At 36.9% G+C, this 12,131-nt stretch overlaps 1 protein-coding gene across 1 annotated transcript in view; it reads right to left on the bottom strand.

Annotated features, from left to right (window-relative positions):
- Positions 1-12,131, bottom strand: part of LOC145981971 (WD repeat-containing protein 44) — a 51,651-nt gene that overhangs the window by 15,090 nt on the left and 24,430 nt on the right. The window contains exons 8-11 of the mRNA XM_083115478.1: positions 8,993-9,140; positions 7,595-7,816; positions 6,171-6,344; positions 2,141-2,263 (exon numbers count right to left, since the gene is read on the bottom strand). Of these exons, the coding sequence (XP_082971604.1) occupies positions 2,141-2,263; positions 6,171-6,344; positions 7,595-7,816; positions 8,993-9,140 (667 nt within the window). The remainder of the gene's footprint in view (positions 1-2,140; positions 2,264-6,170; positions 6,345-7,594; positions 7,817-8,992; positions 9,141-12,131) is intronic.

The raw sequence follows: 12,131 nt of genomic DNA, 5'->3' as shown, positions 1-12,131 counted from the left end.
ACCGGGATTCGAACCCGGGATCCTTGGCGGCGTCGCAGCGCGATGTGCTAACCACTATGCCACAGGGTCGGGCACATACCCACAGTGCAGTTGCAGTTAATACACATCCAACTTCCTTAAAGCCCCTCACTTTGTGAGGAAAACAACTGCCATAGAAAAAAAATGAAGGCAATAAATTTATGCATTTTTCAATGATATTTTAATGTCATTAATGACATAGGCAGGGGTAGAGAAAACAAACTAATTCAGGCACCAGCCCCTTTTCCTCAGAAGGCAGTTTTTATTTTTATTTCAAATACGAACTAAGAAAGTCACGGATCCAACTTAACAAAAACTACACATTTTGACACTTGATCTTAAAATATTTAATTTAATAATTAATACAAAATTGGATTAAAATGAATTAATTCTTGCGTCGGAGTGGCCTTCCTAAAGAAGGCTCAATCGGTAACAGAATGAATAATAACTAGGGGTGTGCGGGACAGAATTTTTTGGGTCGGGACAGGATCGAGACGGGAATTTTTTTTAATTTGCTTCAAAATTTCCCGGAGCTCTGAAATTCTTGGATTCTACACATCATTTTCACCTTAACTGATTGTTTTTGCATTTCCGGTACAAAAACTAACGATTTCCGATAAGTTCCAGACATTAACAATGAAGAAATTGTCGAGAATTAACGATTTTTTAAAATGACCATTTCCCGAAAAGTCAGGAAGTCATTTCCCGAAGTCGGGATCGGGATGGGAAATAATGCACGTGCGCGAATAACACACACCCTGGTTTTGATGGGATAAAGTGACAAACAATTAAATCTCGTATATAATGTCCAGTGCAATCCAGGTTCAAGAAATGGCTTCCCTAGTTGTAGGTGTCAAAGCTGTTGCTATGATGATCAAGAGTGAATGACAACACACCTATTCAATGAGTCACCTGTTGCTAAGTGGACCAAGAGGAAAATATTCTCTTGTGTAAATGATAAGTTACCAACCCACGTCACCTCCTCTTCCTCCAGTGTGTTTAGCATCCCAAATGTTTCACTCTTTAACCACCTTAATTATTGTGTAATAGTAGACAGCGAGATCAAAATTACATTATGGATTTACAGTACTCAGGAAGTTATTTTCTATTATTTCTCGCCCAAGAAATACCACTGATACGCATCCCATGTGACGGCAGGTGCATTCTCGAATTCCGGCAGAATTGCACTGCATTTCTTGGTGTCACAGAACATTACATTACAAAGTGAAAATCGTGGGAAATGGCCTTCAAACTTTTATGCGTGGTTTTGCTCATTCCTTCTTTACATTTTCTAAAAAAACCTTCAAAATAAATACTCTTTCAGTGACTAACGTAACATTTATTCGAGGCACATTCAGGACCCTCAAAGTAGCAATTAGCAGCACAACATTTCTTCCATTAAGGAATTTATACACTACATATAAATAATATTATTTGGCCAGTAATACATTTTAATTATTAATTTCCCTTATCTTTTCTTTCATCCAAAGTACCATAAAAAGCAGAACGTTCCTTCATTTTGTGATTAAATTATTTCAACTGCATTTCACATTAGTATCACTATCTTGAATGTAACACTGTTGCCATATTCAGAAACTGCAGGAATTAAGCTTTACAACGATATATAACATGATAGGGTTCCGCGAACATGAAAAATCAATGAAAGTGTCAGAAAATCATGGAATGACCCTGTACAGTTCCATGTTGGCTGTCCAAATTATTCCGTACATAATATGCACCACAGTTTTTTGGGGCAAAAATTTTGGAAAAAAGTGCGCATTATACATGAGTAAATATGGTATATGGCTGACTACCATATTGCCGCAGATTTTAAAATTTGGATAGCAACAGTGAAAACATTTATAATGGCATGTTTATTATTCTGATTTAATGTTACAAGTGATACAGAAAACACACAAACATTAAAAAAACTCATACTGTACTTGCTATTTTAAAAAAAGGTAAGGAAATTTCCTTAAGTGAAATTAATTTAAAAAAAAATAGAACTGAATTTGGAGATCAGGCACTCTGTGTTTTTCTACCCCTGGACATAGGGCATGGGATATGTATTGCTTTGTAAGTATTTACTTTTATGGTGCAGACTTATTGTATGTGAACTCACCCTTGGATGGAATACAATGGCTGTAACAAAGTCAATATGCTGGAAACAGCACAAACACTCCTTCCTGGAAATGTGCCACAATCGGACTGTTTTATCCATTGAGGACGACAGTATAAAATAGTTCTATAATAAAAACAAAAGTAAATGAGTTAGACAACATTGTACGGACATATAGTTCTAGGTGAGACAATTCACATTACTTAATCTTACTTTGTTTTTAAGTTCATTTGTGTACAGATCTAAAATTTCACCTGCACTGGGAACCAAATACAGGAAAACCTCGTTAATACGAAGTTCAAGGGACCAAAAAATGTCAACTTCGTATTAAACGACTTCGAGTTATCCAAACTTTTGAAGATGGGGCCTGTTTTCAGGTGTAAATAAAGTAGAGTATAAATTCCCCCCACAAAGGATGTTTTATACTTGGTGGTAGCTCAGAAAATAAGCTATATATGTACTATATAATAATATTGTACGTTTTAAAGAAAGTGTAAAAAATGTTACACAAAATGAGAACACGGAGCTTAACGCAGACACAAAGATTCCAAGGAGACGGTTAACACCATTTATCCTGCATAGTTATACAACCGGTTATGTACGGGATGCATGTTGTGGCAAAAAGTATTTTAAAAAAACTGTATTTTCTTTTAATTGTGCAAAGTCGTTGCTCTTCCACGAAATTCTTACAATTTTAGTTCATAACAAACCCGTTTGCAAGGAGACCTAGGGAAAGGAAAACAATCTCGTTTATTGCAAGAAGTGAAACTCTGAAGAATCTTGACAGTAGTCACACTGGCACGAGCAAGAGACGGGAGATAATTGGACAGAATGAGTATTGGATTTTATGTGTGTTCACTAGAACATTGTCCGTTACAGGATTAACTGGTAAGAGAAGATTCTCTTGGGAGAGAACACAACCTAAAAATCGGGGTTGTAAATTCCGTTCTGGTTTGGCTGTCTAAAACACATCGTAAAAAAAGTCACGTATTCTTTGCTTCAGTTAACTTCATATTCACCCCCCCCCTCCCCCTTTGCAGGGATCAGTTCAAACTCTTCCTCAACTTGCATTGTAATCCACTCTGAAAAAGTAAACACACAACTTGCGATCTGTTTGCACCGAATGTGTATTCTAGGACACATTAAACAGTGCCGCACTAGATAATCACTCTGGTTTGGATCCCACTTTAAACTGTATATTTAGTCCCGCTTAGCTCATCAGCATAAAATGAACTAAAAACAAGCTTTACTAAACTTGCGTATTTTCAGATTAATCGACAATTTATTGTAGGTTTCAGGAGTATTCTGGAGGTCAAACACTCGCTCGGCCAAAACTTTTCCTCTCGTATTCCTACATTGAGCATTGCGGTTTTTGTTGTTGTTGTTGTTGTTTTTAACAGCAGCACGCTAATGGTTCTGAAGAAAAGCGGGGATTATATGGCTTTGCGAGATTCAAAACAATGAGGCTTATTCCTTCGCACTGGATGAGTCATTGCAGTTATCGGTGCTAGACTAAACACTGGCGCCAGCTGCAGCGTAAACACAATGAGACCGGCTGGAAGTTAGAGCAGCAGGTGGCAGAAGGGAAATCATCGGCATTTTAAAGATAACGCAGTTGTCGAAGACCGAACTTTTATCAGCAGTGTGAAAAAAATGATCCTTGCATTACGTTTTACCATGCAACAGACAATAAATAATACGGGCAATATTTCCTATCCAGACGGCTGCATTCAAACAAGAAAAAGGGACCTGAATTCTGCAATTATCACATTACCATGCACACCAGTGGCGGATAATGAGCTGTTGTAGGAGAAGGAAGGGGGTCACTTTTCTTTTACTTATCATGCGGTTTTTCTTTGTTTTGAAGAAGGTATTCAGAACTGTTTGCTTTTTTTAGACGGCAAAGGAAAGGAGCCCGTGTGCGTACATGAGCAAGAAAATCATGGCCGAAACAATTAGCAATTGGAAAATGCATTTCTCTGTTAGGGGGCAAAAGGCAATTGGGAGCAGTTGGTAATGGATTGTAACATAAAGATGTATATACGGAGTAGGGGAGGTATGTGAAATAAATTGTGTACATATCAGAGATCTCCGTGAGACGTTATTCATTACAACAGGCATCATGGTTTGGGCTCCGGCTACAGGATGCACACAGGTTCAAGTCTCCTGAGTTAAGCGTAACAACTTTCTCCTGTAATTTCGGCCTGTATATGGGACTGGTGGCCACCCACCACCGTGAGGAAATTGGGGAGCTACAAATGAGTAGCGTAACCTGGTCATCGAGACCTACAACAACGACTGGGGTTCGGCTGTGCTGACCACATGTTACCCTGTTACTGTTTGGATGATCGCCCACCTTTGCTGAGGCATGTGCGGGTGAGGCCGGCAGTCTGCAGGTAGGCCCTGGCCTTCACACGGGCTGTTGCACCACGGGATATTATATATTATTGTATCAGGAAGAGTACTGACAAGTGTATCGATATCAGTTCAAAGTGGAGTTGACTCAGTTCATTCTTAAGGTTTGTTTTTAAGTACCATGTCACTCGGATGACTGACAACATGTTGCATGTCACTTTGGTGTGAAAGCTCCCTAAAATGCAGGAGCCTTACAGGGTTGTTGGCCTCAATAAAATAACAATGGTAGAATTACAAATCATATATTGTTTTCTTCAGTATAGATGGGGTCATTAAGATTCATACAGGACAGACATATTTAGTAGGTAGAAAGAATGTTTATAATAAAATATTTATTTCATGAAGTTCCTTCAGTAGCCACTGATGGCCAGAAAAACACTGGAACATCTGAGTAACCCATAAGCCACAATGTAATGGTTGAACTTTCGCCTGTGTTTTTCTCGGTTTCAAAATTGTGTGGGTTATCAAGTTTTTACATAATACCGCTATTTTTAACGGCTTTTATTGTTTGATGTTTCGTCCTGATTTCCCAGAACTTTTTCAAGCTTACACCAAGATAAACACACACACAACCATACATGGCTAGTTCTTACACTTCTGTGTAGACCATGTAAAGTTATGTGTTGTGTTTATCTTGGTGTAAGCTTGAAAAGGTTCTGGGAATCCAGGACAAAATGTCGCAGGAAAAATAAAAATCACAAAAAATAACTGTATTATTATATTATTTTGAATCTACAAAAAGTGGTTATGTGAACATTTAAGAAGAACATAGATATATTATGAAGCATTACTCCTGAGCCACTCATACAGCCATAATGTCTACCAATTAATTATAACCAGTTTAAGGTTCATGTAATAATGTAAATATGTCCCCTCAGAACAAGAAATGAACTACACGGTGTATCCAAAACCATATGCTATGTCAATGCAAACCCATTGTCCTATGTTGGCAATGGTGCACAGATTTCAACAATCTTATGAAATTTCCTGAACATTTTAATCTGATTTTTTAAATAATGATTTCCAGGTCAGTGTAAAACACTATGGTCAGCAAGATGAGTAGCAGATGCCTGTGAAAGTAATTTACAAGATACCCAAGAGATATGCAATGTTTGTGTTTGGGGACAAAAACTTCACAAAATGAGAGATCTAATGACATTTTCGTTATAGAAATGTGAATATAATCCCAAATTTGATTTGATTTAAAAACTGCACTTACTACACAAAATAAACATATCCCTTCTAATAGCACATTAAATCATTACCAGAATATTAAGTTTATTCCTGTATAAAGGGGTCCATTTTTGCTTCTCAAATATTTAAGGCAGCATTAATAAATTTTCCGTGAATTGCATAACTCACAGGATACTTCAGACTTCAAAAAGTGTCGCATTGGTATATAAATGGTAAATTTCATGTTTAAGAGTCTATTTCGCATTTTATTTCGCATCATTTCGTGACAAAACAGGGTAGGAAAATGCACCTCACAACTTTCAGAAACATAAAAATAAAAATTAACATTACAATGTGTTATTTCATATTTCGTGTTTTCGTCAAAAACTAAATATGCATGCCTCGAATTATTAATAATGAATGTTTAACAAAAATATTGTCATACCTTAGACCATGCTACATCAAGAAGATCTGAAGTATGTCCACTATATGTACAAAATGGCTTGGGCATAAAAGGAGTCTTTGCAGCATCGTCTCTTTGATCACAGCACATCATAGCCATAGGATCCTCGGAGGAATGTTGAGAAACTAGTGATTCTTGTGAGGGTGTTGGGGAAACCTAGAAAAGAAACAAAATGTACAACTTGTTCCTCACATCTCAAACAAGACATGTACAGGGTATCCATAAATTATTCACCCCATAACATCTTTACTGTAAAAAAATTCTCGGAAACAATACATGGAAATACATTCATTGACTCAAAGAATTTTTAGTGAACATAGTTCTGATTATTAATAAACCTCTACATGGGCGCCCTGAGTGGCTTTCATAATATCAAGTCTATTGATGTATTCACTCCTTGCGTTGCGGTTCATATCCACGGTGATTGATGCCACAGCCTCCTCGAACCTGGGCTTCAATTCCACCAAGTCCGTAACTTTCTTTTTGTAGACCATGTCCTTCACATAATCCCACATACAAAATCTAACGCTGAACAGTTACACAAGATTTTGTTTCAAAACAACTTCAAAACACACATTGCCTTTCCCTTCACTGGTTTACTCTTTTGCCGTAATGCATGATAGTACAGTGTTACCAAGTACATAGAAGAGAATTTTGTTGAGATGTTCTTCATGCTTATACTAACGACCTCCACTCAACTTGCATAGAAAGTTCTTTATGGACAACATTTATGGAGTGAATAATATTGGGACATGGTGTATTAATGAAAAGAGTACATGAGTAATGTCTGAAATTAATTCATCATCGTGCATATGTTATAAATTGTTCATTTCTTTCTTGCAGTAACTATTAGGACATCTCTTCACCTCTTGTATCCACCATGTTTACTAAGATCATAGTACTACTGGAATGTAGTATATGGAGAGATGATATAGAAATTTCTATTAGGGATGGATTGATATTGATAAAGTAACCATATAAAATTCAAATATCTTTGAGGAACATGAATGGTTCATTAACTTTCTTAATTAACAGGTGATTGCACTGGGTTTTGCTTTTAAAAAAAAATGCATAAATAGACACAAAACCAAATTATATGAACTGTATGTTACAAATGACATTGTATCTAAAGATATCCATTTGGTGAATACGTGGAGAGAGGTAATTCACTCTAGAAAGTTCACAGTTCATTTTTCCGTGCAGTTTTTGTTCATGATCGATTTCGCCCAATGTCTGGTAGCTTCCGTCAGGCATGTACATTAAATACCTTAATATGCATACAGTGTCCGAAATGTTGGAGTAAAACAGTGGTTAAAAGTGTGATCACCTAAAGAATATCCATCTTTTGTGGGATATGGGAATGAACATGCTGGAACCTTTTTTACCACGATTGTGTCAGAACTTACCTTCTCTGCATTGTACTTGGTTCTCATATCCTGAAAGTACACATATGCATCACGAAGAACCCACACACGCAGAACTCTATCTTGGCCAGCTGTCGCTAATAGTCTACCACATGATGAAAATTTCATGCACCAAACAGCACCTACATGCTCTCCACTGAGATCTTGCACGTGCTGAAGATTGTCAAATTCATATGGGCCTTTGTGACTTCCGGAAGCTTTTAGCTGCAATGTGAAAGAGAATAAATTAAAATGTTTTATTTACTATCACTCATGCACAATATATTTTGAATGAGGAACACCTTGATTAATGTTACATACAGGGTATCCACAAAAGAACTAGTGAAAACATCAGATTTGTTGCAAAAAAAAAAAAAAGTGCTTTGCTACTGAGGATAGATAGTAAGGTAAAAGGTAAAGTTCCCTATGCACATAGCACAGTGCTATGAAGGCACATTTAGAGGATGTGGGGGTAGGGCCCTACACATTCTTGATCTCGGCCATTCTGGAGGTGATGTGATCAGCATCATGCTTCAGCCACCTTTACCCCAATTCCTCCCTGGTATCCATTGATTTGAGGCTGGGTAAGCCCCAGAGCTGCTAACCTTAAATCACCCACATCAGGAATCGAACCTGGGTCTCCACTGTGGAAGTCAAACACTTTACCCACTAGACCACTGTGGTTCTACTGAGAACAGATAGTTCTCGGGTATGATCCATGAAGTAAAATCATCTTGGGACATATTTCACCCCACTATGAAGTAAAATTACTTCAAAATACACAATCATATGAGAATACAGAATATGTGAATGGTTGTTGATATGATCGAGAGATGTTGAAATGTAGCAAGGTAAATGACCAGTGGCGGTCTCCCTGGTGGTGTAGTGGTAGTGTAGTCTCCTTGTAATGAAAGGATCCCGGTTTCGATACCTGTTGGAGCCACATAGTGGTTTGGATCACACTTTAAACTTTAGGCCCAGTCCCAATTAGCTTTACTGTGCATAAAGTGAACTTAAAACATCAACTCAATCAACCAATCAATTTATCAAAAAATGACCAGTGGCATATTTATAGGATGCTGGAGTGGTTAAGAAGGCACCTTTTATTTTATTATTGATATTACTTTTCGGCCTCTTTGGCCTAACTGCGATATTGGGGATGAACATAACTGATACACTTACAAAGGTACAGTATGATTCAAACTAGGGACCACCGGGGGTTAAAATGGTTTGAGCTATATTGTTTACAGATTAATGTGCAAGTTAAAAATTGAAAAAATCAAAATAACTAAAAATATATTTTACCTTCATGCAGCAAATAATTTGGAAATTCAAGAGGAAAACTTAAGTTTCATATATAAACACAATATTTCACAAGATTAAGACAGGAAAAATCCTCACTTTCAAAATTTGTTCTCCAGGTGACACTTCATCAACTATATCCATTACATCTTCTTTATGGCGTGCATGTGAAACTTCTTGTGCAATAGACTTTGCTTTGTCCATGGTTTTCTTCACTGTATGACCCAAAAATTTCTTTAGCTGTGACCTGTGGGAAAAATGATATGTACATTTACACAGGACATTTTAAGGCAGTAATACATAAAAATACCAAGATTTATTTCTTTCCACTTCAGTTTTTTAAATCGATTTTCTATTTCTTGAGTTAATCATGACCATGAGGATGAATGATGGGAAAAATAAAACATGTCTTACCAAGGGTTCTCTGGCTTTATAGCTAGGGACGTGAAGTTTTACGTTTTATTTTTCCCTAAATTTCGGGGTTATTTTTTACTGCACTTCGGTTATTTTTCGCGGTTTAAAGCAAATTTCGGTATTATTAATTGAAAATCAGTGTAATTTTTACATGCATTTTTACGGTTTCTTCTATGCATAAGATTTTCACATTTCTTTAGTTATGGAAAATGAAGGCAAATTTTAGTTTTAATGACAAAAATAAATCGAAGGCTTACCTTTGAGAAAAATTACGAAATTTCTTGCATTTGGAAAACTATTTCATCTCATCGGTCACTAAATATGAAATGTTTATTGAAGGATATCACCCAAATCTTTGATCAAAATCAAATTTCAAAACTTTCATTCTCACAGAACAAAATTTTCAAAAATTGTTTTCTTAAATTCACTTTTCAGTTTACAATACCATTGATGATTTTCCATGCACAGATGGTGCATAGTAAATGTTCACAGTATTCCTATATAAAAAAAACCTTCTAAATTAAAAGATAACAGTATTTTTCCATTCACTCTAATGGAATGATTGCTTTAACAAAGGCTTCCACAGTTCGAAGTGTGATGTACACCATGTCTTCTCCCCTTCTTTTAAGCTTCTCGAAGCCTTCGACGACAGAAAGTTGCCGGCTTGCTACATTCATATTACTTTTGTTCTTGGGCCTCCCCGACGGCGTACTGGTAGTGTCGCCACCTTGATCAAGTGGTCTCGGGATCAATACCTGGTGGAGGCACCACAGTGGTTCAGATTCAACAAACTGTAGGTCCAGTACTGATTAGTGTCCAGTTCCATAAAGTGGATGTGAAACAGCCTGTCACTTCCGTTGCGCTTCATCAAGGAATCCTTCTGCTCCCACGTTATTTTGAAATTCAGTGATTCCACAATAATGTAGTTCTATCTGAAGCATAAAGTCTTTCAGAAGCAAACTACTGCATTCACTGCTGGCTTTCGGATGCTACGAAGTACACCACACAAGGAAAAGGAAATGAAAGACACTGCAAAAATCATACAGCTTCAGTGATTCTGACTAACTGAAATTTCCCTAACAATGCCAAAAAATCCCTCTCAGAACTCAAAATACAGTTTCGTGTACTCGCATACACCCACACCCCTATTCCCTCCCCACACAACAGGTGTTTCTCCCTGAAAATTTTCCCGTTCCTGCGGAACTTCCCTTCTGAGAAGATCTCCGTGGCAAATTCTACTTCAGGACGAGGTCAAAGCACTGTCAGTCATTTCTGCACCAAACTGCAATACATGAAGCATGACAAACTTTTTCGAAACGAACTTTTACTAGCTAGACTCTTGAAATGGACAAATTTCATAGCGCTTCTGGTAGTTCTTTTTGAACAGAAGAAGTGTTAAGCCCAGTTTATAGTGCATTAGGGATGTGCCGAAGCCGATTACAGATGTATGAAAATCGGCAAAAATTCACATATCGGCATCGGCAAAAATCCGATATTTAAACTGGTACAGATTATATTAGAGTTTACCTTCTAATAAGTTTTATATTTTAGTTTTGTAAGATTTATTGAAAATTAGGTTATGATTTTTCATCATTTGTAGACTTTTTGTAATAAAATTATTGCAAACTCTCATTCAGAGGATAATCCTACCTCAAAATCAGAAATAAAACAGTACATTGCTGAACCAACTATTCCATGTGACCAGGATCCGCTGTTGTATTGGAAATTCAAGAGTGAGTATCCAAACCTGAAGCAAGTGGTGAGAAAATTCTTGGGCATACCTGTTTCTGAAGTTCAATCTGCCAGCATTATATTTACAACATTAAGAACAAGAATTAATTTTGCATTTCAAAGAACTGCTTGTGTACTAATGTTAAATCTCTTGAGAATCTATGTTCTTCTTAAAGGTTCACATAACCACTTTCTTTTTAGATGCAAATGTATCCAATAGAAATATACATAGCAAATTTATTTTTGTCATGCTGAAAATAACATCCCATTTCTGTTGAATAATTTTTTTATGTATTGGAATCAGTTAAATATCGGTATCGGTTCCAAAAATTATCGGTGAGTACATTGGGATCGGTAAATTTTCAGCTTCGTCACATCCCTATAGTGCATATTTTGCGGCATTTTTCACGTTAAAGTCCAAATTCGGTGTTATTCTGAAAAATGGCATAATTCGTGTTATTTCGCAATTCTGAAACACCAAAAACTTGCCTCCTTAACCTACCCAAATACATTTTAAACACTTTATTTTGCTCTCCTCAACTTTTCGGTGTTATCGTTAAAACAAAAACTTCACGTCCCTATTTATAGCACATTTCACTGACAACAGAGGTGGCAACACTATGTTAATTACCTACACATCATAACCTGCTGAGTTTAGCTGGGTGGCTAAAATTATGGGCTAATGATTTAGTCCAAAAACTTTTTATGATAACATCTAAAAGAAATTCACTATTCTATTTTTCATTCATGGTTCATACGAGGGGGTGCTGAAAAGTTCGTAGCCCAACCCAGAAGGAGTGCACGTGGAATGATGAAATTTTACAGTTATTCTACATACTCCCCCCGAAGTGCAATACACTTCCTTGCATGGTGCTCCAATTTTTGCAGACCAGTGAAAAAAAATTCTGAAGGTGGTTCCACACACTACTGTTCCGTAGCGCTTATCACCTCCTTATCAGATCCAAAATGGCGTCCTTTCAAGTGTTGTTTGAGTTTGGGGAATAGGAAATAATCTGACGGAGCTAGGTCTGGGGAATAAGGGGGATGATCTAGACATTGAAACCCTAGATCATGCAATCTCACTTGTGTTTGC

The sequence above is a fragment of the Lepisma saccharinum genome, chromosome 30 (assembly GCF_977018435.1).
Source record: "Lepisma saccharinum chromosome 30, izLepSacc3.1, whole genome shotgun sequence".
In the NCBI taxonomy this organism is placed as follows: domain Eukaryota; kingdom Metazoa; phylum Arthropoda; class Insecta; order Zygentoma; family Lepismatidae; genus Lepisma; species Lepisma saccharinum.
The sequence above is the reverse complement of the archived record's forward strand: the minus strand, read 5'-3'. Positions and strand labels throughout refer to the sequence as shown.